At 57.9% G+C, this 27606-nt stretch overlaps 2 protein-coding genes across 13 annotated transcripts; one reads left to right on the forward strand and one right to left on the reverse strand.

Moving 5' to 3' along the window:
• On the forward strand, positions 1 to 12783 carry ARSA (arylsulfatase A). Of its 10 annotated transcripts, none has more exons than XR_010116862.1 (11): positions 28 to 637; positions 785 to 1025; positions 1139 to 1357; positions 1431 to 1600; positions 1912 to 2036; positions 2127 to 2254; positions 2509 to 2611; positions 2726 to 2827; positions 7498 to 7554; positions 8325 to 8904; positions 12626 to 12783. XR_010116862.1 is itself a non-coding variant. In XM_063622399.1 (10 exons), exons 1-9 carry the CDS (start codon positions 414 to 416, stop codon positions 7536 to 7538), a joined length of 1353 nt encoding a protein of 450 aa, XP_063478469.1. In that variant the 5' UTR covers positions 28 to 413; the 3' UTR covers positions 7539 to 7554; positions 8325 to 11331. The 10 variants fall into 10 exon arrangements, 8 of the variants coding, with proteins under 8 accessions (XP_055107416.1, XP_063478465.1, XP_055107417.1 ...); XR_010116863.1 differs by having other exon boundaries at positions 12629 to 12783; XM_063622399.1 differs by lacking the exon at positions 12626 to 12783 and having other exon boundaries at positions 8325 to 11331.
• Positions 12784 to 16438: 3655 nt separating this feature from the next.
• Positions 16439 to 27392, reverse strand: MAPK8IP2 (mitogen-activated protein kinase 8 interacting protein 2). 3 transcript variants are annotated; one of them, XM_055251436.2, is made up of 12 exons: positions 27197 to 27392; positions 26189 to 26294; positions 24585 to 24863; positions 24361 to 24454; positions 23018 to 24109; positions 22629 to 22704; positions 22338 to 22510; positions 22138 to 22247; positions 21281 to 21388; positions 21064 to 21134; positions 17679 to 17777; positions 16439 to 17282 (listed from the first exon to the last, which is right to left on the reverse strand). In XM_055251436.2, exons 1-12 carry the CDS (start codon positions 27259 to 27261, stop codon positions 17210 to 17212), a joined length of 2346 nt encoding a protein of 781 aa, XP_055107411.1. In that variant the 5' UTR covers positions 27262 to 27392; the 3' UTR covers positions 16439 to 17209. The 3 variants fall into 3 exon arrangements, with proteins under 3 accessions (XP_055107411.1, XP_055107410.1, XP_055107409.1); XM_055251435.2 differs by having other exon boundaries at positions 23018 to 24241; XM_055251434.2 differs by having other exon boundaries at positions 23018 to 24244.
• Positions 27393 to 27606: the final 214 nt, after the last annotated feature.

Genomic DNA, 27606 nt, shown 5'->3' on the forward strand with positions numbered 1-27606 from the left:
GGTCACAGGTCACGGGGCGGGGCCGACGCGGAAACGCCCGCAGCCCGGTACTGGCCCCATCTGGGCTCGGTCCAGCGCCTTCCCCCTGGCCCGACACTCCGCCGGTCAGCGTCAGGTGACTTATGCCCCCGACCCTGAGCCCGGACCGCTAGGCGAAGAGGATCCGATCTCCGATCTCCGATCTCCGCTGGAGAATCCGAAGGTGCCCCGATCCTGGAGGAGTTCCGTCCCGGCCCACGGTCTCCCGGTACTGTCGGGCCCCGGTCCTCGGGAGCTTCAGGAGGCGGCCGTCAGGGTCGGGGAGTATTTGGGTCTGGGGTCTCAGGGAAGGGCGGCGCCTGGGTCTGTGGTCTCGGAACAAGCCTGCTGGAGCGAAGTAGTCCTCCCTCTCTTGGGACAGACCCCTCGGTCCCATGTCCATGGGGGCACCGCGGTCCCTCCTCCTGGCCCTGGCTGCTGGCCTGGCCGTTGCCCGTCCGCCCAACATCGTGCTGATCTTTGCTGACGACCTCGGCTATGGGGACCTGGGCTGCTATGGGCACCCCAGCTCTACCACCCCCAACCTGGACCGGCTGGCAGCAGGAGGGCTGCGGTTCACAGACTTCTACGTGCCTGTGTCTCTGTGCACACCCTCTAGGTAAGGAGGGGGCCGCGCCTCTTTCCCGCCGCGACCCTCCATCCCTTTCCTCCCAATGGATTGCAGTAGGGCGGGATAAACGTCTGTCTCTCTCTAGGGAAGGCCACATTTCCGTCTGTCTCAGGGACTCTGTGACTTGTCCTGCAGGGCCGCCCTCCTGACCGGCCGGCTCCCGGTTCGGATGGGCATGTACCCTGGCGTCCTGGTGCCCAGCTCCCGGGGGGGCCTGCCCCTGGAGGAGGTGACCGTGGCCGAAGTCCTGGCTGCCCGAGGCTACCTCACAGGAATGGCCGGCAAGTGGCACCTGGGGGTGGGGCCTGAGGGGGCCTTCCTGCCCCCCCATCAGGGCTTCCATCGATTCCTAGGCATCCCATACTCCCACGACCAGGTAGGAACCACCGGGGCCCTCAGCCACCCTCCCACCTCTCAGAGTCCCCCAGCCCTTGATGCTCCCACAGCCCCGCCTGCCAGCCCAGCCCTCACAGGAGCTGCCCTTCTCAGGGCCCCTGCCAGAACCTGACCTGCTTCCCACCGGCCACACCCTGCGACGGTGGCTGTGACCAGGGCCTGGTCCCCATCCCACTGTTGGCCAACCTGTCCGTGGAGGCGCAGCCCCCCTGGCTGCCCGGACTAGAGGCCCGCTACGTGGCTTTCGCCCGTGACCTCATGGCCGATGCCCAGCGCCAGGATCGCCCCTTCTTCCTGTACTACGCCTCTCACGTGAGTGATCTTGGCCCAACCCCCTGGCTGCCCATGACCCCTACCCAGTGCTAACTCCAGTCTTTGCCCCCAGCACACCCACTACCCTCAGTTCAGTGGGCAGAGCTTTGCAGAGCGTTCAGGCCGCGGGCCATTTGGGGACTCCCTGATGGAGCTGGATGCAGCTGTGGGGACCCTGATGACAGCCATAGGGGACCTGGGGCTGCTTGAAGAGACGCTGGTCATCTTCACTGCAGACAATGGGTATGCCAGCAGGGCAGCAGGGTGCTCCGGCCCTGTCACAGGCCAGGGCCGTGGGGGCCTTGCAGTTCGGCTGCTTGCCAAGAACATAGTGGGTGAGGGGGTGTCAGGAGATGCTGGCCACGTTGCAGGGACCCAAGGTGTAGTCAGGAGACACAGGTGCACAGAGAGCTGGTCTTGGTAGGTCTGGGAGGTGCCGGGCTCATGCTGGACACCTCCAGGCAAGCTTTGTGACTTAGAGGTGTGGGGCCACTGGTCACTCTGTGGCTCAGGGCCCGTGGCTCCATGGCTCATGAGCTCCTCCTGTGTCCCAGACCTGAGACCATGCGTATGTCCCGAGGTGGCTGCTCTGGCCTCTTGCGGTGTGGAAAGGGAACGACCTACGAGGGCGGTGTCCGAGAACCGGCCTTGGCCTTCTGGCCAGGTCATATCGCTCCCGGTCAGTCCGCAGGCCTTCTCCTTGGAACCCTGGCCCCACCACCCCAACCTTGATGGCGAACTGAGTGACTGAACAGCCTCCTGCCCCCAGGCGTGACCCACGAGCTGGCCAGCTCCCTGGACCTGCTGCCTACCGTGGCAGCCCTGGCTGGGGCCCCACTGCCCAATGCCACCTTGGATGGCTTTGACCTCAGCCCCCTGCTGCTGGGCACAGGCAAGGTAGGGCCGGTGACCCCTGATCCCAGATCCTTGGCCCCTGTCCTGGCCCTCCCCTGGGGTGAGTGTGGGCAGTGCCTGAGAGTCTGTGCCTCAGTGCCTCCTGCATTGAGTGGCATCCAAGTGGTGCCACCTCTCAGGTTCCTGGGTGGGCAAGAAGCGGTGCACGTCCAGGGCCTCACACCAGGGCTGGCAGCCCCAGGTATGTGCAGTGCTTGGGGCCTGTCCCGCCCCGTGACCCCTGACTCTGCCCCCAGAGCCCTCGGCAGTCTCTCTTCTTCTACCCGTCCTACCCAGACGAGGTCCGTGGGGTTTTTGCTGTGCGGAGTGGAAAATACAAGGCTCACTTCTTCACCCAGGGTAACCCCTCCCCGTGGATCCCTCCCCCTGACCTGCTGACCCCTCCCCGGAACCCCAGATCCCTGGCCCCTCCTCTCGCTCTTGCCCTGTGCACAGAATTGGCCCCCTCCCCAGGCTCTGCCCACAGCGATACCACTGCAGACCCTGCCTGCCACGCCTCCAGCTCTCTGACTGCTCATGAGCCCCCGCTGCTCTACGACCTGTCCAAGGACCCTGGTGAGAACTACAACCTGCTGGGGGGTGTGGCCGGGGCCACCCCAGAGGTGCTACAAGCCCTGAAACAGCTTCAGCTGCTCAAGGCCCAGTTAGATGCGGCTGTGACCTTCGGCCCCAGCCAGGTGGCCCGGGGCGAGGACCCCGCCCTGCAGATCTGCTGCCATCCTGGCTGCACCCCCCACCCAGCTTGCTGCCATTGCCCAGATCCCCATGCCTGAGGGCCCCTCGGCCTGCCTGGGCATGTGATGGCTCATCACTGGGAGCCTGTGGGGGAGGCTCGGGTGTCTGGAGGGAGTTTGTACCTGATAACGTAATAACACCAGTGGAGACTTGCAGGTGTGACAATTCGTCCAGTCCTGGGGTAGTGCTGGTGCTGGTGCTGGTCCCCTGTGGTACAAATGAGGAAACTGAGGTGCAGAGAGGTTCAGGACTTGTACAAGATCACCCAGCCAGAAAGAGGTTGGGCTGGGATTTGAACCCTGGTGTCGTGGCTCTGGAAGCTGCCCTGGCGCCTTGGTGATCTACGTGGGTCAGTGCACACAGGCACACGTCAGCCATGAGGACACGGGCACATCCGTTCACAGGAGCAGCGCCACCTGCCTTTGAGTGCCAGGAACAGGGTGGGAGGGTGTGAGGGCGCGGTGGCCAGAAGTCTCAGAAGATGCAAAGTGCCTGAGAGATGGGATTTTCCCCAGGAGAAGCGTTCTTAGAGGCACAGGCACTGGACCTCCTTGGTTCTTACCAGAAACCTGTCTGAAGCCAGGTGATGAGCTGCACACTCCAGGTGCGGTAAGGGGCCTGGAGCCCCTGCTGGCTCCTGGGAAGGCACAGCAGCAGACCCTGAGACAGCCCTCCTGGGGCCCCTCCACCCTCCCAGGCCTCTGCATTTCACCTGTGCCCACACTTCTGTCTCCTGCCTTTACCTTTTGACCCACTACTAATGATTCTCCACCCAGCAGACAAAGTGATCTCTTAAAAACATCTGTTGGCTGGGTGCAGTGGCTCACACCTGTAATCCCAGCACTTTAGGAAGCCAAGGCGGGTGGATCACCTGAGGTCAGGAGTTCGAGACCAGCCTGACCAACATGGAGAAACCCCATTTCTACTAAAAATACAAAATTAGCCAGGTGTGATGGTGCATCCCTGTAATCCCAGCTACTTGGGAGTCTGAGGCTGGAGAATCACTTGAACCTGGAAGGCAGTGGTTGCGGTGAGCCGAGATTGCGCCATTGCACTCCAGCCTGGGCAACAAGAGAAAAACTCTGTCTCAAAAAAAAAAAAAATCTGTTAGGCTGCACACGGTGGTTCGCCCCTGTAATCCCAGTGCTTTAGGAGTCTGAGGTGAGAGGATTGCCTGAGGCCAGGAGTTCAGACCAGCCTGGGCAACACAGTGAGACCCCAGCTCTAAAGATTTGTTTTTGTTTTTTGAGACGGAGTCTCGCTCCGTCGCCCAGGCTAGAGTGCAGTGGTGCCATCTCCGCTCACTGCAACCTCCACCTCCCAGGTTCCAGGGATTCTCCTGCCTCAGCCTCCCTAGTAGCTGGAACTACAGGTGCATGCTGCCATGCCCAGCTAATTTTTTTTATTATTTAGTAGAGACAAGATTTCACCATGTTGGCCAGGCTGGTCTCAAACTCCTGACCTCAGGTGATCCACCCGCCTCAGCCTCCCAAAGTGCTGGGATTACGGGCATGAGCCACCACGCCTGGCCAACAATATTTGTTTTAATTAGCCAGGCATGGTGCCATTTGTCCTAGCAATTTGGGAGGCTGAGGTGGGAGGATCACTTGAGCCCAGTAGGTCAAGGCTGTAGTGAGCGATAATTGTGCCACTGCACTCCAGCCTTGGGGACAGAGTGAGACCCTGTCTGCAAATAAATAAAACATCAGGCTGGGCTTGAGCATCTATTCCTGCTCTAAATTTCACAGGCTTCTCAGAAGAAAATCCAAACCCCTTGCAGTGACCTAGTTTGCCCTTGAGGCCTCCACCCACACCCCCTTCCCCCCAGTCTTAGGGGGTGGCCTGGCTGTTCCCTTCAACAGCAATGCTCTGCCTCCCTTGTTGGCCTCCTCTGCAGGGAGGGACCATCTAAGCACCTGCCCGTGTCTGTGCGGCATGGCACACTGACGCCAGGCCCACGTGCATGCCCAGGTGGCCAGTCACGCACCAGGTGCTCCCTCAGTGTTGGCCAAGTGAGAGGAGCACACCATCCGGGTGTTCAGACACCTCCCCATGGCAAACACCATTCGTTGCTACCAAACAGCCACCTCCTTCCTTATGGGCTCCTATTTTTCAGTGCTGGGCAAAGGTCCCTTGATCTTGGAGTTGCAGCCTCTTTCTCTCCAAGGAGGGCGGTGACCAGCCTGAGCCAGTCAATCCAGTGATTGGTTCAGGAGTAGCCTGTGACCAGGAGTCCTGGTAGTGAACGACTGGGGCAGCCCTGGGCGTGAGGACCTTGCGTAGCAGTCACAGGCCCTGATTGGACACTGGGCAGCTGCTAACCCAGCGTCTCCAGCTGCCTACCTGGAGAGCTCCAAGCGTAAGAAAATAAACCCTGCCTGTTGAAGCCACTGCTAGTGAGGGTTCCGTTACTTGCAGCCAAGAGCCTTGCTGGAATGTGGCCTATGAATGGTTTGTGTGGCGGGCACGGGTGCCTGTGTGAGCCTGTGGTGTCAGACTGTGCTGAGGACCCTCCACACAACTGTTTCATCCCTTTTCATCTGGTTTGAGGGCTGCATTGACCACACCCCAAATCCTGCTGTGTTTGGAATCACCCCCATAAGGTGGTTTCCTTGGGGTGCCCAGCAGCCCCTGATGCTGGCACAAGGGGGGCCCTCGTGCACTTGTGGTCCGAGTGGAGGTGTTGGCCCCAGGTGGCGCTGCAAAAAGTGACGTAGAGGTTCCTCTTCAGACTTTCCTCCCCATCTAGGAGTAAATAGTAACTTCTCTTAAAAGCAAAATTTATTCAAAGACCTGTACTAACATTCTTAAATAACTGCTAGCCGTAATAAAGAGTTCAATGTCCTTTATGTTCTTAGCTCCCACAATTCAGCCTAAATATTTGCCCTGGCATGCTTATACTGGCCCAAGCAAGCATTAGGCTCATAGCCTGTTCCTCTTCCTTATTTGAAGGTGTTTTTACCTTTCTCAGCATTTCCACCAGTTACTTCCTCCTTCCTTTGTTCCCCTCTCTCTTTGCCTCTTTTAAAATGTTCTAAGTTGCTAACCAATCGGGACAAATACAGAACGTGAGGTCCCATTCCAGCCAGTGGAAACCGGACACAGCAGGAGGGTGGACGCATCAGGTTATAAATGACGCCGTCTCCTTTGTTCGGTGCACTCTCGTGGCAAAACTGCTGGCGAGTGTACCCTTTCTGCAGAAACTATAAAAGAAAATTAAATTTGTGTTCAAGTGCTGTTTATTTATGGCACCGAGGAACAAGCATTTCAAACAGCGCTGTGGTTCAAGATGAGGGCAGAGAGGAACTGAACTGGAGGCATGATTCCAGTATCACATGGAAAGACCAAACCCTCCAGCAAGAACTAAATGAATACTAACACCCAACCACAGGCTTCAGGCGCCTCCTCCAGCTCTGCTGCTCCACTTCCTCTCACTTGGGTAGTGTTCGTAAGTGAGTTAATCCCACCCATGTTTAGGCATCAGCACCGTGCAGTGCTGGGCATGGGGTTGTCAGAGGAGACCCACCCTGCACTCACCAGGCTTACAGTCTAGCAAAGGAGATGAGCTTAATCCCGGGATGTCAGATGCACCTGAGATTTCAGTGTGATTGAAGTCACTGCCTCTGGTAGGGGGTGGGGTGTGTAGAGTTGCCTGACCAGGGACACCAGAGAACCTGTGGGTGCTACAAATGTTCCAAATCTTAAGGGGTCATAAAATGATGCATGCATATGTATAAGGCAATCAACCCACACACGTAAGATGTGCATACTTCATGACGTCATTGCGTATTTTCTATTTCAGTAACAATCTAACCATGATAAATGCCACAAACGAAGGGCACCTGGTCTTACGAGAACATAACCAAGAGGTGGGGGTGGAACGATAAATGAGCTCTGAGGAGGGTGTTCAAATGCACTCTGCACCCAAGGTGGGAAAGAGAAGCAGATTTTTCCACTCCCCCATTCCGCTTTTGGTTTTGCTCTGATTTGTTTGTGTTCAGAAATGCTTTTCGTCAGTTAGCTGTTTGAGCCGGCTGCACCCTCCTCACACAGGCATGTACACATATGCGTATGGGCACATGTGTATGCATACAGAAATACGCACACATGCGCGCTCACGTTCATGTGCACGCAGGCACATACACATGCATCCGGGGATACATGCCCCCCGGGCACGTACACACGTGAACACACAAGGACTCACACGTGCACACAAGCATGCATAGACATGCATATTTGCAGTGACATACACACTGTTACTGTGGCCCCAAAAGCCACACAGTTCCCTGCGCTGCCCTTTCTTCACTGCTACTGTTGATTTAAAAACAGCCCCTTTCCTGTGAGCCTAAGATAATCCATTCACCAGGCTGGCAGCCATCCATTCCCACAGAGCAGCTTCCTCAGGGAGCTCAGTGTCCTCTCCAAGGGGCTAAGTGTGTTTTGAAATGGACAGAACAAACAAACAAGTTGATTCTGTGGTTTCCCCTCAGGTGCGTTAGGAAGGAAGAGGGGATATCCGGAGCCCAAGTGATCGCATGAACGACAGGGTAAGAGGGGCACCTGCAGAGAAACTTCTCCCCTCCCCTCCCTGGGGCCCCTCCTTGGCTGTGTGCTCATCTGTCCCCCAAGTGACCAGAAGGGGGAGCCCAGGGAACGGTTCAATGGAACAATGTTTAAATTCACCTCTGAATTTTTTTTTTTTTTTTTTTTTTTTTTGAGACGGACTTTCACTCTTGTTTCCCAGGTTGGAGTGCAATGGCGCGATCTCGGCTCACCGCAACCTCCACCTCCCGGGTTCAAGTGATTCTCCTGCCTCAGCCTCCCGAGTAGCTGGGATTACAGGCATGTGCCGCCACACCCGGCTAATTATGTATTTTTTAGTAGAGACGGGGTTTCTCCATGTTGGTCAGGCTGATCTTGAACTCCCGACCTCAGGTGATCCGCCCGCCTTGGCCTCCCAAAGTGCTGGGATTACAGGCCTGAGCCACTGTGCCTGGCACCTCTGAATATTTTTAATTACGAAAGTAATGCATATTCATTAGAGAAACTCAAGTAATGCCCACTTATCTCAGTCCCAGGTAGCCAATGCTATCAGTTTAGGGTCTGGGGGGCGGGCACATGTCACATTGTTCTCCGCATCCATGCAAATTATGAATTTTGGCCCCAGGTGTTGATTCAACTCTAACCTCACCCCCTGCTGCACCCTGGACACTGCCTCTCAGCTGTCTGATGTGTCCCCTCCCTTTTGCAGCCCCGAGCCTGGTGCAGGCGGTCAGTAGTAATGAAGGGGGAGTGCATTTATTTATGTCCCCTCCAGCCTCCTTGGCTCCTTTGTGTGAAGGATGAGAGCCTTCCTTGTGGATGCAGCAACATAGTGAAACCCGGTCTCTACTAGAATACAAAAAATTGGCCGAGTGTGGCAGTGTGCGCCTGTAATCCCAGGTACTCAGGAGGTTAAGACAGGAGAATCGCTTGAACCCGAGAGGTGGAGGTTGCAGTGAGCCACAATTGTGCCACTGCACTCCAGCCTGGGCGACAGAGCAAGACTCCGTCTCAAAAAAAAAAGAAAAAAAAGAAAAAGAAAACAAGAAAAACAAAGAAAGAAACCATGGCAGCCTTATTGCTGATAAGGAGAAAGTTTAAGTGGTCTGCGTAGAAGATCAAACCAGCCGAAACATTTCCTTAAACAAAGTCTAATCCAGAGCAAGGCCCTAATTCTCTCTGATTCTGTGAAAGCTGGGAGAGATGAGGAAGCTGCAGAAGAAAAGCTGGAATGTAGCACAGGTTGGTTCATACGATCGAAGGAAAGAAGTTTTCTCCGTAATGTAAAAGTGCAAGGTGAGGCAGCAAGTGTTGATGGAGAAGCTGCAGCAAGTTCTCCAGAAGATCTAGCTAAGGTGAGTGATGAGGGTGGCTACAGTAAACAATAGATTTTCAATGTACACAATTTTTTTTTTTTTTTTTTTTTTTGGAGACGGAGTCTCGCTCTGTCACCCAGGCTGGAGTGCAGTGGCGCAGTCTCGGCTCACTGCAAGCTCCGCCTCCCGGGTTCACGCCATTCTCCTGTCTCAGCCTCTCCGAGTAGCTGGGACTACAGGCGCCCGCCACCACGCCCGGCTAATTTTTTTGTATTTTTAGTAGAGACGGGGTTTCACCGTGGTCTCGATCTCCTGACCTTGTGATCCGCCCGCCTCGGCCTCCCAAAGTGCTAGGATTACAAGCGTGAGCCACCGCGCCCGGCACAATTTTTTTTTTTTTTTTGAGACGGAGTTTCGCTCTTGTTGCCCAGCCTGGAGTGCAGTGGTGCAATCTTGGCTCACTGCAACCTCTGCCTCTCGGGTTCAAGCGATTCTCCTGTCTCAGCCTCCCGAGTAGCTGGGATTACAGGCATGTGCCACCACGCCTGGCTAATTTTGTATTTTTTGTAGAGACGGGGTTTCACCATGTTGGCCAGGCAGGACTTGAACTCCCGACCTCAGGTGATCTGCCTGCCTCGGCCTCTCAAAGTGCTGGGATTACAGGCGTGAGCCACCGCGCTCGGCAGCATCTATGACTTTCATAGCTAGAGAGAAGTCAATGCCTGGTTTTAAAGCTTCAAAGGACAGTCTGACTCTCTTGTTAGGGGATAATGCAGCTGGTGGCTTTAAGTTGAATGCTCATTTACCATTCTGAAAATCCCAGGGCCCTTAAGAAAGATGCTAGGTTGGGCATAGTGGCTCACGCCTATAATCCCAGCACTTTGGGAGGCCGAGGCGGGCAGATCACCTGAGGTCGGGAGCTCGAGACCAGCCTGACCAACGTGGAGAAACCCCATCTTTACTAAAAATACAAAATTAGCCGGGCATGGTGGCGGGCGCCTGTAATCCCAGCTACTCAGGAGGCTGAGGCAGGGAAGATCGCTTGAACCCGGGAGGCAGAGGTTGCGGTAAGCCGAGATCGCGCCGCTGCACTCCAGCCTGGGCAACAAGAGCGAAACTCTGTCTCAAAAACAAAAAAAAAAAAAAGAAAAGAAAGATGCTAAATCCACTTTGCCTGTGTGCTATAAATGGAACAGCAAAGCCTGGAGGAGAGCACATCTATTTATGGCCTGATTTACTGAATAGTTTAAGCACACTGTTGAGACCTACTGCTCGGAAAAAAAATATTCCTTTCAAAATATTGCTGCTCACTGACAATGTTCCTGGTACCCAAGAGCTCCGATGGAGCTGTACGAGGAGATCAATGTCTTCATGCTGCTAACACAACGTCCGTCCTGCAGCCCATGGATCAAGGAGCCATTTCTACTTTCAAGTCGTATCATTTAAGAAATACATTTCATGACCAGGCACGGTGGCTCACACCTGTAATCCCAGCGCTCTGGGAGGCCGAGGCGGGCGGATCGCCTGAGGTCAGGAGTTCGAGACCAGCTTGGCCAACATGGTGAAACCCTGTCTCTACTAAAAATACAAAAATAATTAGGCGTGGTGATGCGCGCCTGTAATCCCAGCTATTTGGGAGGCTGAGGCAGGAGAATTGCTTGAACCTGGGAGGCAGAGAGAGTGCAGTGAGCGAGACCATGCCACATTGCCCTCTAGCCTGGGCAACAAGAACAAAACTCCATCTCAAAAAAAATTCCAGGCTGGGCATGGTGGCACATGCCTGTAATCCCAGCACTTTGGGAGGCTGGGGCGGGCGGATCACCTGAGGTCAGGAGTTAGAGATCAGCCTGGCCAACATGGCAAAACACCGTCTCTACTAAAAATACAAAAACTAGCCAGGAGTGGTGGTGGGCGCCTGTAATCCCAGCTACTCAGGAGGCTGAGGCAGGAGAATCGCTTGAACCTGGTAGGAGGAGGTTGGAGTGAGCCAAGATTGCACCACTGCACTCCAGCCTGGGCAACATAGTGAGACTCTGTTTCAAAAAATATATATACATTTCATAAAGCCATAGCAGTGATAGTGATTCCTCTAATAGATCTGTGCAAAGTCCATTGAAAACCTTCTGGAAGGCATTCACCATTCTAGATGCCATTAAGAATATTCATGACGGCTGGGCACGGTGGCTCACGCCTGTAATCCCAGCACTTTGGGAGGCCGAGGTGGGCAGATCACGAGGTCAGGAGACAGAGACCATCCTGGCTAACACGGTGAAACCCCATCTCTACTAAAATTACAAAAAATTAGCCAGGCGTGGTGGCGGGCACTTGTAGTCCCAGCTACTCGGGAGGCTGAGGCAGGAGAATCACTTGAACCCGGGAGTCAGAGCTTGCAGTGAGCCGAGATCGCGCCACTGCACTCCAGTCTGGGCAACAGAGCGAGACTCCGTCTCAAAAAAAAAAAAAGAATATTCATGATTCACAGGAAGAGGTCAAAATATCATTGTTAAAATCATTAACAGGGCTTGAAAGAAGTTGATTCCAACCCTCATGGATGACTTTGAGGTGACAGGTCCAAGTAGAGGAAGTAACTGCAAACGTGTTGAAAGTATTATAATAGCAAGAGAATTAGAGTTAAACGTGGAGCCTGAAGATGTGACTGAATTGCCGCCATCTCAGGATAAAACTTGAGCAGATGAAGAATTGTTTCTTATGGACAAAGTTTTTTTTAATTTCTTGTTTGTTTATTTATTTATTTATTTAGATAGAGACGGGGTTTCACCATGTTGCACAGGCTGGTCTTGAGCTCCTGGGCTCAAGTGATTCTCCTGCCCCGGCCTCCCAAATCACTGGGATTACAGGCATGAGCCACCACTCCTGGCCAACAAAACTTTTATATACACTGGAAAACAGGAAATTTGTGTGGCTCACTTTATTGCAATCTTAGTTTTATTGTGGTGCTCTAGAACCAAACCTGCAAAATCTCCAAGGTGTGCCTGCAACAACCTCTGCTATTTTACCTTTATCTTTTGCTTTAAATTCTTCTTGATTCCCCTAACCTCCCTCTGCCTTCCACTCTCATATAGAAGGGAGACTGGAAAAAATACACCAAAATATTAGAAACAGTTATCTCTGGGTTGTAAAAATACAGTTGATTTTAGCCTTTCTTCTATCATCTGCAGTCTCCAAAATGTCCATAATGATATGTGTTACTCTTTATAGGGAAAGTAATTTTTTTTTTCTTTTCGACGGAGTCTCACTCTGTCGCCCAGGCTGGAGTGCGGTGGTGCAGTCTCCGCTCACTGCAAGCTCTGCCTCCCGGGTTCCTGCCACTCTCCTGCCTCAGCTTCCTGAGTAGCCGGGACCACAGGCGCCCGCCACCATGCCCGGCGAATTTTGGTTTTGTATCTTTAGTAGAGACAGGGTTTCACCGTGTTAGCCAGGGTGGTCTCGATCTCCTGACCTTGTGATCCACCCGCCTCGTCCTCCCAAAGTGCCGAGATTACAGGTGCGAGCCATCACGCCCGGCCAGGGAAAGTAATATTTTTAAAAATAGGGAAATCCTACTTTTTTTTTTTTTTTTTGAGATGGAGTCTCGCTCTGTTGCCCAGGCTGGAGTGCGGTGGCGCGATCTCGGCTCACTGCAAGCTCCGCCTCCCTGGTTCACGCCATTCTCCTGACTCAGCCTCTCCGAGTAGCTGGGACTACAGGCGCCCACCACCACACCCGGCTAATTTTTTTTTTTTTTTTGTATTTTTTTTAGTAGAAACGGGATTTCACTGTGGTCTCGATCTCCTGACCTCATGATCCACCCGCCTCGGCCTCCCAAAGTGCTGGGATTACAAGCGTGAGCCACCGCGCCCGGCCGGGAAATCCTACTTTTATAGTGTTTATAAAAATAATAACTTAAGCACTATCCTTGGCCTGTCTGACTGGCAGATTCATTTAAGCCTTATGATAACCTTATGGGGTGGTATTTTTATTGTAGCCAAAATAACTTTTTTGTTTGAGGTTGATTAATTTATCTTAACTTTTTTATCTTTAGTTTTTCTGTGGATATTTCTATTTGCACTTGGAGGTCTCTAATAAGTAGCAAATAATACTTCAAAAAATTAAGACATATTTGCTGCAGGAAAAAAAGGCAGAGAAACACCCTCAGCTCAACTTCAGCAAAAATGAGGTTTTTGTTTTTTTTTTTTTTTGAGACGGAGTCTTGCTCTGTCACCCAGGCTGGAGTGCAGTGGCGCGATCTCGGTTCACTGCAAGCTCTGCCTCCCAGGTTCACGCCATTCTCCTGCCTCAGCCTCCCGAGTAGCTGGGACTACAAGTGCCCGCCACCACACCTGGCTAATTTTTTGTATTTTTAGTAGAGACGGGGTTTCACCGTGTTAGCCAGGATGGTCTCGATCTCCTGACCTCGTGATCCGCCCGCCTCGGCCTCCCAAAGTGCTGGGATTACAGGCGTGAGCCACCGCACCCGGCCAAAAATGACTTTTAACATTTTTTGTGTTTCCTTTCAGCATTTTTCAACACATAGTTTCTAGCATGCTACGTATGACCCTGCCTATTTTCTTTCTTCTTTGTTTCTCTTTTTCTTCCTTTTCTTTTCTTTCTTTTCTTTCTTTCGTCTCTCTCTTTCTCTCTTTTTCTCTCTCTCTCCTTTCCTTTTGTTTTCTTTCATTGTGGTTACAGCGTCTTGCTCTTTCCAGCCAGAGTGTGGTGGCATGATCATGGCTCACTGCAGCCTCAACCTCCTCCCTGACCCACCCAAGTAGCTGGGACTACAGTGTGTGCCACCACACCTAGATAATTTTTTTTTTTTTTTTTTGTAGAGACAGGGGTTTCGCTATGTTCTCAGGCTGGTCTCGAACTCCCAGACTCAAGGGATCTGCCCACCTTGGCCTCCCAAATTGCTAAGATTACACAGTAGCATGAGCTACTGTGCCCAGAAATTTATTTTCACTTAATAGCGTAACAGAAATTTTCTGTGTAATTACAAACATTGGCACTTTTTTTCACATCTGCCCAATATTTCAATTAGGTAAATATACCTTAATCAATTAACCCTATTGGTCAATATTCAGATTACTTTTATGCTTACATTATTTCAAAGAAGAATGCAATAAACACTTTTCTGTAGAACACATTTTATTTAGGATGCCATCCTTGGGCTAGATTGGCGGAAGTTGGAGGCATCATGCAGCGCCTCCTGCCTGTGAGCCAGGCGATCCGCCAGGTTCTGGGAGGACCTAAGGTCAACAGCCACGCCTGCTCTCTGGGCTCACAGCCAGCAGCCGCTACCAGGAGAGCAGCCAGGAGCAAGTCCTCAGAAGGCCCGAGACCAGGGCCCGGGAGCGCCCAGAAGGACGGGAGGTCACCCAGTGGCAAACAGGGAAGGGCAGCAGGTGCGCCCAGGAACCCAGAGGCTCCCAGAGCAGAAGTGGGATGCAGGGGTGGGGGCGGGTCATGCTGAGGTTCAACAGGGACCTGCTTCGGAGCTGGCCAGAGAGAGGGATCTGCTGAGGCTTCTGTTTAAAAACCCTGGCCTGGGTGTGGGTGCAAGTGGATTTGCAGGTGCAGTGAGGCAGTGGCCGGAGCAGGCTGTTGCACGAAGATCCAGGAAAGTCAGGGTGGTTTGGTCCAGGCAGAGGAGGGGGAAATGGAGCCAGGGGCAGACGTAAAGGTGCTGGGGTGAGGATAAGGGTGACAGGAGGGAGGAGTCTGGGGTGACCAAGGCCTGCAGCTCAGGTGACTGGGAAAAAACATAGAACACAGATGAATGCAGGGGTGGGGGCGAAGGCTCCTGTGAGTCTGAAGTGACTGTGAGTGGCACCCTCTGGCCAGCCACAGTGGCTCTCACCGCTCATTCTGCAGAGCACCGGCCCAGTGATGAGCCGAGGAAGTGCCCCTGGAGGACAGCTGGATCCGCCCAGTGGTCTGCACAGGGGGCGGCCACCAGGGGCCTGAGCACAGGGAAACCCTCGAAACTGTGGGAGGGATGAAGCCAGAGCGGTAGACCCCAGAACCGATCAAGCCCGGGATGGGGCGTGGAGGGCGGCCAAGCTCAAGAAGACCATGAGATTGCAGAAGGAGCTGCAGAGAGGTGGAAGGCAGACAGGTGAAGGACTCACGAGCACGTCCAACAGCCGTCCTAAGGGCCGGCTGGAGGGAAAGAGACCTGAAGACACGTCGGGGGGCGGGGCCAGGCCGGGCAGGGGCGGGGCCAGGCCGGGGAGGGGCGGGGCCAGGCCGGGCAGGGGCGGGACGGGGCGCTGGAAGGCGGGGCTTGGAGAATTCTCACCTGAGTGGAAGAGCAGAGGGAGGAGGTGGGTGGGTGGCAACGGTTTCCAGGCAGCAGCTACAGGGGACTGAGGGCCACACCCCGAATGCCCTAGCACAGGGGGCACAAGTTTCAAACGTAAACACCCAGTGGGGCTATCTGCCTCTTTACAGCTTTATCTCAATTAGTAGGAAAGTTTTCTCATAAACGTTCTGCGTTTCCGTCGTGCCACTGGTCTGCGTCCTCGGTCCCTCTGGGGTCTCAGGTCTGTGCGCTGCACACGGGCTAAACCTCTGGATCATGATGCGCTTCCTAACACTGGGCAGCTATTTCTCTGCTTGTTGGCTCTGTAGGGACGTGTTTTTCACGGACAGCGCTTTCTAATGTTTATGTAGTAAGTTTGTGTATACTTCCCTTAGCTCACTAAGGAACCTTCAACTGTTGTCTTCCTGGTGTCGCACGAATCCTGGGCTCAGACAGAGGGACCCAGGCCATGCTGACCTCTGCCTGGGAGGCGGGCTCACCCAGGAGGGCCGGGGAGGGAACACTGCTGGGCGTCTACAATCATCTAAGCACATAGTGAAAAAGTCACCTATTTTCTTCTGGCTTTCTCTGGAGAATTTTTTAAATATCAATTTTAAGATCTCAGTAGACTGTTTTTCTTTTCCTTTTTCTGTGACGGAGTCTCCCTCTGTCGCCCAGGCTGGAGTACAGTGGTGCGATCTCGGCTCACTGCAACCTCCGCCTCCCAGGTTCAAGCGATTTTCGTGCCTTAGCCTCCTGAGTAGCTGGGATTACAGGTGTGCACCAGGATACCTGGCTAATTTTTGTATTTTTTGTGGAGACGGGGTTTCACCATGTTGGCCAAGCTGGTCTCAAACTCCTGACCTCAGGTGATCCGCCCGGCTCGGCCTCCCAAAGTGTTGGGATTACAAGCGTGAGCCACCGCGCCCGGCCAGATTGTTCTTCAAGGAGTTCATGCCCCCACTACACACTGACCTGAGCCGTGCTGGCCCCCAGTCCGTGCACGTGGAAAGGACACCCCATTGCACAGCCTCGGATGCCTTTGTGGCCAATCGAGTGTACCTGGGGAGAATTCCCAAGGGTGCTTCTAGATACGGCACCTCAGATGAGGCCCCAGAGCAGCACCACAGGGACCCCCGGCACAATTTCGGGAAGAACTAAAAGGGTGAGATTCCCACGACACCCCCGCCACGGGGGACTCTGTCCCTACCACAATGGGCAGCCCCTAGGCGCCTGGCCCCGTGTCTCAGCACCCCTTAGAAACAGCCAATGTCACACCAAGCAGAGAGTTTATTGAGGCCATGGGCAGGGCCCAGAAACACAGCACGGGGCGTGCGTGGGGCGGATGCACGCTGGACTGCAGGGGTGCGCTAGCAGCAGCAAGCGGAGGAGTATTGGGGGCCCAGGAGGGGCCCCCTCCTCCTAGCAGCGTCTAGGGGCTTCAGGTGAGCATCAAGAACCACTCCTAGCCTCCGCAGGGCTCTTTTGGGAACCCCTCCCTGCTTCCCCCTGAGCTCCATGTGGGGTGGGGCTGGGGCGAGGGGGCCCCTCTTGTCCCTGTGGTCAAGGAAGGGATGATCCCTTGAGATTCACTATAAAAATTAAAATTCCCTTATAAATCGCAGGGGAGTGGCAGGAGGGCATTACTTGGAACACGATATTACCCGTCCCTAGAGCCGCACCTCCTCCACACCCCCGAAGTTCTGACCCCAAAGTGAAGAATAGAGGAAAAGGTTTGCAGGCACAGAGAGGGGCAGAGACACCAGGAGAGAGAAAAGGGAGACTGGGGAGGGAAGGAGGAGGACAACACAGAGAAAGAACGGATCTGAGGAAAAGCAGGGGCGCGGGGTCTCCACTCCCCCGCAGCCCCCACAGCTGCGCCCTGGGGACCGAGGACGAGAGTTCCTCCACAAGCAGACCCCCACAAGCGTAAGGTCCCACGTCCCCCCAACACAGTCCTTGCCAAAGCCATGGCGGCCTCTCGAGACATCCTCAGCCCCAGCTGCGCCTGGAGCAGACGGCCAGGAGACAGCGGTGGGTGGGCTACTCCAGGTAGATGTCCTCGGTGGGGCAGGCGTACGCCAGGTGCTCTTGGTAGTACTCCAGGAAGGCGCGGCTGGGGAAAGACGGTCCTCCACCAGCCACTCAGGGCCTGTCCTCAACCCCCAAACCGCCTTCCACAGCGCCTCTGAGCTCTCCTTCCTTCCTCCCTCCGCAGCCATCCATAACCCCCACCCAGGCATGGCCACGTCACCCCCAAGTGTGACCCTCAGCGCTCCTGGCCCAGCAATTCTACCCCTGCCAGAGTGCCTGGGCCATGTGTCTGTGCCTGTTCCCACCCCATGCCCGGGACCCCAAACTGTCACCCACCACTGCCCTCTCTACACAGCACATCTGGTTCTCCTTCCCCAGACCTCCCCTGCCAGGCTCCTGCCCCCACCTGCTCACCTCCACACCCCACCTCCGTACCCCCGCACCCATTCTGCACCCCACGCCCTGGGGCCCCACTCACCCCACACTCTGCGCCACCGGCCTCATGGACTCCTGGGAGACAAAGACGTGGCAGGCGAAGCGGCTCAGCAGGGGGTGTTTGGTGATGAAGCCGAAATAGCTGCGGGCAAGTCAGTGTGGAGGGCTCGTCAGAGCCCTGGCCCAGCCTTGGCCACCCGACAAATGATGTAGAGAGAAGAGGCAGGAACAAAGGGCTTGGGGAGAGGGTAAGGACAGGAGTGTGGGGGTCGCACAATTTCAAGATCTGAAGTTGTCTCTTTTTGGTTTCAGCCCAAGCACAGGGCTGGGCACCTACGGAGAGTTCGTGCTCTGAGTTAATTCCATGATGACCAGGGGCGTCCGGCCCACGCTGAGGACACATCTCCCTTCTCTGAGCTGGCGCTGCCGCCCTCTGTGGCCCTATTCAGGGCCTGCCCCAGGACCACAGAGCAAGGCCTCTGCCCGGCTACTGGAGACCATGTCTCCTGCCAACTCAGGCCTCCTCCAGCGGGCCTAGCAGACTGACAGCCCTTGCCCAGCTCCGAGGTGGGGCTGGACGTTATCCCTGGTCTGTAAAACCCTCTTCCGGTCTATCCCTTGCTCCCAGTGGAAAGCAGCTCCTCGCGGGGCCTTACTCACAGAGTCACTGCCCAGCTCCTCCACCTGTGCTGTCTTCCCATCCCAGACATTAGCAAAAATCAAAAAATCATCATCCAGAGCCGGGCGCGGTGGCTCACGCCTGTAATCCCAGCACTTTGGGAGGCCGAGGCAGGTGGATCACAAGGTCAGGAGATCGAGACCACGGTGAAACCCCGTCTCTACTAAAAATACAAAAAATTAGCCAGGCGCGGTGGCGGGCGCCTGTAGTCCCAGCTACTCGGAGAGGCTGAGGCAGGAGAATGGTGTGAACCCGGGAGGCGGAGCTTGCAGTGAGCCGAGATCGCGCCCCTGCACTCCAGCCTGGGCGACAGAGCGAGACTCCGTCTCAAAGAAAAAAAAAAAAAAAAAAAAAAATCATCGTCCAGCGGGAGAGGCAGAGTTCTGCAGCAGGACACTGCCCCACCCCCACCCCTGAAACTGGCCGACCCGTCCATTCCCCCGTGGCTTTGGGGCTTTGCGATTCCACCAGATGGGAAGCCACATGATGGTCTGCTCGCCAGGACTGTGTGTGCACGCTGTCCACAGACAGAGCACAGGGCCCGCCTCAAATGCCGCGTTCACGTCATCATGGTCATGATGCGGTGCCGACCCGCAGGTCTGGCTTCCGGCATTACTCAGGTACCATCCTCAGCCCTTTCGATTAACTCACAGAAGCCTCACAACAGCCCTCTGAGGTAGGGCCCTGATGGAGAGCTAGGCACAGAGGTTCAGGAGCTTGCCCAGGAACACAGGCAGGCTGCGCAGCCCTGGGAGAAAAGGCTACAGTCTGTGATCCCAACACCAGACATCCTAACACCAGATCCCAACACAGCACACCCCACGCTCTCCTGACCTACCACCACTGCCACGACGAAACGAGTTCACCGTTCACCTCACACAGTTTCCTCCGTGCCTCCTCATGGCGAGGGACCGGGGACGGGGGGTCTGGAGTGACAAATATTAGGAAGGTCTGGGCCAGGGCAGCAGCTCCTCTGCCTCCTCCCACACTCATGCCACATCTTGACCCCAAACCCTAAACTCAACTGACCACCTTCCTCTCACGGAATTCTAGCTGGGGCCGTGTCCAGCCTGAGGCCTGAGCTTCACCCAGTTTCCTTCTGACGAGACATTTGGGTCATTCTTCTTCTCCTGGCAGTGTCCGCTGTCCCAGTGACCCCAGAGCTGTCCCCGCTGTCTGGTCTGTGCCGCTGCACGCTGTCCCGCCTCTCCACCCCAGAGCTGGCCCCACTGTCTGGTCTGCGCCCCTGCACTTTGTCCCACCTCTCCACCCCAGAGCTGGCCCCGCTGTCTGGTCTGTGCCCCTGCACTTTGTCCCACCTCTCCACCCCAGAGCTGGCCCCGCTGTCTGGTCTGTGCCCCTGCACACTGTCCCACCTCTCCACCCCAGAGCTGGCCCCACTGTCTGGTCTGTGCCCCTGCACGCTGTCCCACCTCTCCACCCCACTGAGCAGCGTCTCTGCATGGATCCCATCAGACCATCTCCGCACTCGACGGGGATGACACAAAAGGGCTCTGCATCTTCCAGCAGGCAGCACCCTCACTCTCAACCACATGGAGGGTCCACAAGGCCCCCAAGATGCACTGACGTCTGTCCCACGCCTCAGTCCTGGCAGCACCGTGCCCTGCTGCGTCCTGCCTGCCTGTGAGCCTGCTTCCTCCAACTCCCCGCAAGTCCTTTCCAGCCTCTGGCTGGCTCTGCCTCTCTGGTTCCTCTCTGATCTCCTTCCTCTAGGGTGCTGGGACACAGAGGGCAGGGGCCTGTGCCTGGAGGGAAGCTGGCAGCCCCCTTGGCCTGCTGCTCCTGTGCCAGCACCTCCTCCTCCCCTCACCCTGCCTGGCCATTCCCCTCTTGTCTCAGTGATCTACCTGCTCTGACCTGGTAACTTCCCTCCAGGTCTCCCTCCTAAACTCCAGACCCATGGGACCAACGGCCACTTCAGTCTCACCGTGTTTGTGATTGATCCCACATCCCCTCTCGGTGTGTGGGCTGCAGTACAACCATCCCCCAGGGAGACGTCATCCTGGTCTCTTCCAGGTCACCCTCTACAGCCGGTCAACCTAGGTCCTGCCTGTACTACCTCTTCAATGCCTCTTGCATCTGCACACTTGGTCTCAGGACATGGCACCTGTATAACCTCAGCAGCCACCAGGTCCCCTACCAGCAGCAAGCACCTGCATCAATGCAGTCGGCACAGCAGCCAGAGCCAGCACGTCAACCTGACTGTGTCACCTCCTTCCATTAGGAGCCTTCTATGGCCTCATTACCAGCAAGATTAAGTACAGCTCCTTGGCTCAGTCAAAAGGGTCCAGGTCTCCCCCGGCTTTTCTAGCTGCTCCCCTTACACGCAGGCCCCAGAGCCTATAGCTCCCCACCAGTGCATCCCACACCCTTGGCTCAGCTGGACCCCACCAGGAAGATCCACTTCTCCACCCCTGTCACCTGCTGTCTTTCCAGGCTGGCCATCCTGAGCCCCAGGCCCACCCGGGCGTCCTCCGCACCCACACAGGCTTCTCACATCCTTCGCCCGTGTGCCTCTCTCCACCCAGACCAGATGCAAGCCTGTCTGACCCGCACCTCCTGAGTCCCGCTCAGAGCAGGCACCACTGCAGGCTCAGCTCACAGAGCCAAGTGGGTGCAGGTGGAGCTCTCAGGGCTGGGTGCGGGCAGCCCTCAGGGTTTGTGGGGGCTCAGGGTCTGTGGGGACTCGGGGGGCGGTTGGGGGACTCGGGGACGGTCAGACTCTCACCAGCTGTTGCGGGGATGGCAGCCGCAGAAGGAGATGTTCTTCATCTGGAAGAAATGGCTGCAGCGCTGGAACTAGAGCAGAGGTGGGCAGAAGCCCGTGTCAAAGGAGGCGCCACCCCTGCCTCCCGCCTGCCGGACGCCCGAGGCCCGGCCCCGTCGGACTCCGTGGCCTAACCCTACCCCCCCAGTCCCCGGTCCCCAGTCCCCCACACTCCCACCTCGGGTCCTCCTCCACTCAGACTCAGCTTGACCCCCCGAAGAGAGATCTCGAGGTCACAGGAGGCAGGAGGACGCAGGTGGACGGTCAGTTTCCGGGCAGTGGCAATCTACAGAAGAAGTTGGGGGAGAAGAGGGTCTTGAGGGGCCCACAAGGGCCTTTCCCTTGGCAGGACTACGCCTCTGCCCCTTTTAGCTTATGTTTGAGGACACACATGCTGAGGACCCCGAGACGCAATTCTGGAAGACATAAGGGGCGTGGCCTTGGCCACTCCTCAGGCTCAGGAGGGGCACTCGCCTCTCTGCAGTCAGCCTGCTTCATCTTCCTTCTGCTCCTCCAGGCGGGCTGCTGCGCTTGGCTCAGGAGCCAGGAACACAGGCCCCACCCACCCTGGCCTCTTCACTGCCTGGCCCCATAAGCTTGAGGGAGCTCTCAGATGCAGGGCTGCTCTGCTCCCATCTGCCCTCCAGCCTCAGTCTCAGTACTGGTGCCTGGGCAGGTGCTCACTAAATGTCCACTGAGTGAGTGGATGAGTAGAGAGCTCCCAGGGAGGAGGCTGCGAGGGCTGGTCTTGATTCCAGACAGGAAGAGGAAGGGCTGATGGCAGTCAGGGCCAACTGGAAGATCTGTGGCCCAGAGACCCCGAGGTGATGAGGGACAGCTGCTGTGCTCTGCTCTAGACTCACCTGCTCAGGCCTCTGAACCAGGGCCTGGGCTACCCCTGCAGCATCCCCCAGACCCTCCCTGGAGGAAATCAGACCCCAGGCCTTGGAGCCTCAAGGCCCTGTGCTAGCCTGCAGTGCTGGTGTGGCCGCCATGCGGACCCTCAGCCTGCACTTGCCTGGCCTCCACACTGACCTTCTGCATGGCTGCACACAGGATGCCATTGCCCTGGTGGCAGGGCACCTCCACAGAGCCCAGGAACTGCACATCAAAGCGCTCCACCCAGCAGGGGCTCCGCTTGCTCCCTGGGGAGAGGGGCACAGAGGGCCCAGGTCAGGCGGGGGCAGAGGGGAGGATCTGGGGTGAAAAGCCTCCCCTCGGGGTTGGGACCTCACCCAGCAGGTCCTTGGCAGGGCCGGGCACCGCATGGGCGTAGAAGGCGGGGAACACACCGCGCTCCCCCGTACGCATGTTGAAGCCACGGAACCAGAAGTCGTCCTCCTCGGCCTCCACCAACACAGGGTCATCCACATCCAGCTCCAGCTCGTCTGGATGCCGCGGGATGAACCTGCCGTTGGGGGAGAGGTCACTGGGGAGGGGGGCGGGACTGACGGTTGTGTCCACTGGCATCCTGTGATGGCACGGACTGAGGCCGGGGCCACCGCCAGCAAGGAGGGAGGCTGTACCTGAACACAGCCCGGTGAGTCTGCTCTCGCTCCTCGCCGTTGACCAGACAGGAGAAAAGGCCAAAGGACTCGGTGCCTGAGAGACCCGGCAGGACAGAGGCGGGAGAAACAGGGAGACAGAGAGTCAGAGAGTCACAGTAGTGCTTAGAGGCCTGGCCTTGGGCAGCGGCCAAGTCCCGTCCGCAGTCCGGTGTCGGTGTCCTACGCGCGGGAAGGAGCTGAGGCAGAGCAGGCCACCTCATGCCATGTCCTGAGTGGGAGAGGGCACCCAGCCCTGACCACAGCCAGACCCTCAGGTGGCCCTGAGCACTGTGGGGGACCCTGGGACCGGGGCCAGGGAATCTGCACATTCCTCTGGGCCATCCCCCTTTTCCCCACCTCTCACTCACTGGAGGACCGAGATGTGCTGTTGACGAAGACATTGAGGAACTTCTTGGAGAAAGTGAGGTCAGGGCTGTCCGGCGAGGTGTCCCCCTGGACCTGACCGCCGCCTAGCAGCGCCGCGCCCGCCTCCTCCTCGCTGGCCTCCCCGCTGCTGTCCTCTTCGCTGTCGTGGCCCAGCCCAGCACAGCGCCGCAGGCTCACCAGCTCCAGCTGCGTGTGCTCATCCACCACCAGCGTGTACTTGACCGCGTCGTACACCAGCGAGGCGTCCCGCGGCGCCGAGGGGCCCGTGCCCCTGCCCCCGGGGGGCCCCGCACTGTCCTCGGCATCCTCCTCTTCCTCGTCGTCCTCTTCGTCCTCCTCCTCGGAGCAGGCGGCGGAGCAGGCTCGTCCCGGGCGGGCGGCGCGGCCGGGCGCGGCCCACAGCGGCGTGATGGTGTCACGCGTGGGGTTGCTGAGGAACAGGCAGGGCGCGGGCTGCGCGGGGCCGGGTCGAGGCGCGGCGGGCGCGGGCGGCGGCGGCGCGCACAGCGTCTCCATGTCCACCAGCTCCACGCCGCCGGGCTCCGCGGCCGCCTCGGGGTCCTGGGAGTCCTGGGCGGCCCCACCGGCCGGCGACACGGGCTCCCCGGGCGGGCGCGGCGCAGGAGACAGGCACTGGCCGGGGCAGCGGATGGGCGAGGAGCCCTCGGAGATCATGCGGCTCACCAGGTTGCTGAGCAGCCAGGGCGAGTCCGCGTCCTCGCTGAGGTCCGCCTCCGACTCCGACCCCGACTCGTACTCGCTGTTGGTGTCGTCGGGGCCCACGGGCAGGAAGGCGGGGCGGCGCGGGGGTTCGCGCGGGGGCTCCGGCTCCGAGGCGGGCGACGAGGCCTCCTCGATGGAGTTGGTGAGGTGCGAGGAGCGGCCGCTGCTGCTGCTTCCTCCATCGCTGCTCAGCTCCAGCTCCGTCTCCGAGATGGACGAGATCATGCGCCCCAGGCGCGCGCCGCCCGCGTCCTCCGAGTCGGAGCCGGGCGAGGACAGCTCCTGGCTGCTGCGACGTCCCCCGCGGCCGCCGCTCGAGCGGCTTCTCAGGTCAGCCTCGATGCCGGGATCTGAGGAGGGCGAAGTTCCCCCTGGCGCCGGGGGTTCCGCAGGCCGGTTCCCTTCGCAGTCGCAACCCAGGTGCACTGGCGACTGCGCCCCGCCTGGCCCTGCGTCCGTGGCAGGGAGGGGGCCCGGGAGCTCTGCTGGGCAGGGAGGTGGGGTCACCCTCTGCACCACCCAGGCCTCTTCCAGCAGCCAGTCCATCCTCCCTCCCCTCCTCCCCCGCTTCCCCGTGACCCGCGGGCCCACCGCCCCTCACCTCTGAGGGCCTCCGGGGCGGGTGAGCATAGCGCTGTCTCCTGCCAGGAGGCTGGACGCACCAGGTCAAAGCCTCCGTTGTTGTTCAGGGAGTCCTGGGGTGGAGACACATGACGGCGTCCTGAGGAGGGCCTCCAGCTCCCAAGGGGTGAGCAGGGCTGGCTGCAGTCCCAGGTGCTATGAACCCAGGCTCAGCTCCAGGGAGCGGTGGGTCCCGGCACTCACCTGGGCCCCCAGTGTGGTCAAACGGAGCGTGGTGGGCCGGTGCTTATGGGGCTCCTCCAGGGAAGGGGAGGGGATAAGGGGCCCAGGGGCAGGTGCCTCTGAGCCAGGGTCTCCTCCCTCCTGGCCTTCCCCATCTCCCTCTTCCTCCTCCTCCTCCTCCTCTTCCTCGTCCTCATCGTCCTCCTCTTCATTGTCATCGATCATCTCAAACTCCTGGAAGTCATCCTGGAAGGAGCAGATGGGGTGCGGCTGCTCCGAGCGCCCCAGGGAGAGGCTGTCCTGCAGGACGGAGGGAGATAGCAGGGCTGGGCCAGAGGGCAGCAGTAGCCCAGGGGCCCAGGTGCTAGGAGAAGGGAAATCGGGGAGCATCAGTCAAAGGAGAGCCCCTTCCACCTCACTCTGCCCCTCTGTCTACAGGGCGATGTTTTAAAAATCTGCCTAACACACATCGGGATCACTCCAGTTCTTGGGAAGGGCCCAAACTCTACAGCTGAATGACAGGGATTCTCAGAGCAGCCCCAGCCCCACTTTTAGACTCATCTAACTGCAGAACTCCATCACATTTGACACCAGCACCGTGTTCCCTTCAAAGTGTTTTAACACAACTTACAGTTACTGGACATGGTTTTTGGTCTGTTGCAAGCCCCACCAGGGCAGGGTCATGTCCATGTTGTGCACCGTTGTACCCACCCCCAAGAACAAGACCTGGGGCTCAGCGGATTTCAGTAAACACCAAACAAATGCATAAATGGAGAGGCAGCCTGCACTCTGAGGATTCACCAACTTTGCACCAACCCCAGGGCCATTGGCACAGTTAATCCCCATGCTGGCACCTCCTCTCCTCCATTCCCTCCTACCTACCCCATCTGCCTGGCTCTGCTAACCTCAGGGCATGGCTGACATTTCCTCTGGAAATTCTCCCTGATTCCTTCAGTGTGGATTGGGTTCCCTTCCCCCTCGTGGAACTTATGTCCCTGTTGGAATGCAGCCCTTGACACGTGGGCAGCCATTGTCCCTTACAAGTCTTTCTCCTCTACTAAGTTGCAGCTCCGGAGAGCAGCTGTCCTGTTCCACTCCCAGCACCCAGAAGCCCCCAGTACTTGCCACATGGCAGTTGCTCAGAAATGTTCTTCAATAAACGAAAGCAGAAATGTGGAGAGACAGGGAGGAGGAGAAGCAGGAGACGGGCGAGAAAAGATTTCAGCAGGGGGAGACATGAAACAGACAGATGGGAGCTGCAGACAAGGGCACAGGGCTGCGGAGGGGACAAGGTTGTGATGGCAGCTGCCAGGGATTAGATCTTTCTGGGAGTGATCTGAGGACAGAGGGCACCCAAAGCAAAGGAGCACCTCCCTGCCCTGGGCTGGCCACCGATGGGGTCGGGGAGAATGCTGGGGAAGGCCCTGTGTGGAGGCCTGCAATGTGTTGGAATAACAGAGAGTTGGTACCTAGGAAACCTCAAGGGTTAAGTGGGGAGGAGCTATCAGAGGAGTCCCCGGTTCAAGGCTGAGCTCACACCCACCCTAAAACCCCAAGTGAACGCTAAGAAGAGCCTAATGAGGCCCTTCCTTGAGCTGGATCTGTGTGCCCAGCTCTTCCCCCACCTTCTCACAGTGGTCTGAGTCGTAGCTGAGGCCCAGGCCACAGTCATCAGTGATCTCAGACAGATCTTCGTCGTCAAATTCTTCCAGGCTTATGTCCTGGGGAGGCCTGGAAAGGAGACCAGGGTCAGAGAGCCACCAACCCTGGACTCCCTGCCTGGCAACTGGCCCTGAGGAGGGGCAGAAGGAGGCCTCAGCTCCTACGCCCCGTGGTTTCCACAGCCCCCAGCTCTCGGAACACATCCTGCCATCATCTTGACCCCCAAGCTCTGCTCTCCCGTGGATCCCCTCCCCCATCTGAGCCAGGCCTGCCCGGAGGAGCCAACCCTGCCCCCACCCCTCCCACCCCGCCTCCCTGGAGAGCCAACAGCCTCTCCTCCCTCCACGCGAAGCTCCAGGCCCCTGGGGTCAGGTCTTGCAGAGCAGGGGAGGGGGAGCTGCAACGGCGGCAGCGGCAGATGGGGAGGGGTCGCGCCTGCTGTGGGAGGAGAGTCTGGCCTGTTTCTCTCCCCCTCTCCGGCGGAGTGAGGCCTAAACCCAGAGGCCCAGCGTCCTCCCCACCCCAGTCCCTTCCCGCAGGGCTCCGGGCTTGATTTCCACTCTCTCCCGGCCAGGCCCTAGCGGCCAGGTCTGGCGTCCACTGAAAGAGGCCAAGGCCACCGGGACACGCCGCGCTGGGAGGGTGTGCCCGCATCCCGCCCGCATCCTCCGCCGCAGAGGGTCGGCACAGGGCCTCCACCCTTGACAGGTCAGCCGTCCAGGCCGGGCGCGGCTCAGAATCCCGGCGGGGCCCAGGGGTCACTGAGGCTGGGGACGCGCGGTGAAGATGGAGGGAGTGGGAGCGGGGTGGGGGTGGGGCGCCCGAGCCGAGGCTCAAGGACCGCAGGGGGCTGGGGCCGGGTCCGCGCCGGCGGCGGGGCTGGAGCGGCGGGGACGGGGGTCCGGGCCGGTAGGGGTCGGGGGGCGCGCAGGGAGCGGAGGGTCAGCCCGGCCCGGGCGCCGAGGGGGTACCTGCAGCCCGGCGGCGACAGCGAGTGGAAGGTGGAGAGAGAAAACATTTCCGCGCGATCCGCCATCTTCTCCGGGAGAGGCCCGCGACTGCGGCGGGGGGTGCGGGAGCCTCGCCGCGCCCCGCGCCCGCGCTCGGCCCGCCCCGCTCACCTCGTGACACGCCCTGCGGCGCCCGCCCCGCGCACTTCGCCCGGACTCCGCGGCGGTGCGGGGAGGGCGGCGGGGGAGGCGGGGGAGGGACGAGGCCGGGGACGCTGGTTGGAGGAGAGGCGGCGGCTTCACTGCCGGGCGCTGGTTGGGGAAGGGCCGAGCGTGCGATGAGGATTTTTCCCGTGGAGGGGCGGGCGGGTGGGCGTCGGGCCCCGCCCTGGAGGACCCGCGCGGGGCGGGAGGCCGGGGAGGCAGCGCCG

Source organism: Symphalangus syndactylus, chromosome 18 (genome assembly GCF_028878055.3).
Source record: "Symphalangus syndactylus isolate Jambi chromosome 18, NHGRI_mSymSyn1-v2.1_pri, whole genome shotgun sequence".
In the NCBI taxonomy this organism is placed as follows: Eukaryota; Metazoa; Chordata; class Mammalia; order Primates; family Hylobatidae; genus Symphalangus; species Symphalangus syndactylus.

Excerpts from the sequence above, each read along its gene's own strand:
- ARSA (XM_063622395.1), top strand. The coding sequence starts at position 414 with ATGTCCATGGGGGCACCGCGGTCCCTCCTCCTGGCCCTGGCTGCTGGC. Across the intron at positions 1,358-1,430 it reads TCCTGTACTACGCCTCTCAC|CACACCCACTACCCTCAGTT; the intron begins GTGAGTGATCTT and ends CTTTGCCCCCAG. Across the intron at positions 1,601-1,911 it reads ATCTTCACTGCAGACAATGG|ACCTGAGACCATGCGTATGT; the intron begins GTATGCCAGCAG and ends CCTGTGTCCCAG.
- MAPK8IP2 (XM_055251434.2), bottom strand. The coding sequence starts at position 27,261 with ATGGCGGATCGCGCGGAAATGTTTTCTCTCTCCACCTTCCACTCGCTG. Across the intron at positions 26,295-27,196 it reads CTGTCGCCGCCGGGCTGCAG|GCCTCCCCAGGACATAAGCC; the intron begins GTACCCCCTCGG and ends TCTCCTTTCCAG. Across the intron at positions 24,864-26,188 it reads ACTCAGACCACTGTGAGAAG|GACAGCCTCTCCCTGGGGCG; the intron begins GTGGGGGAAGAG and ends TCCGTCCTGCAG.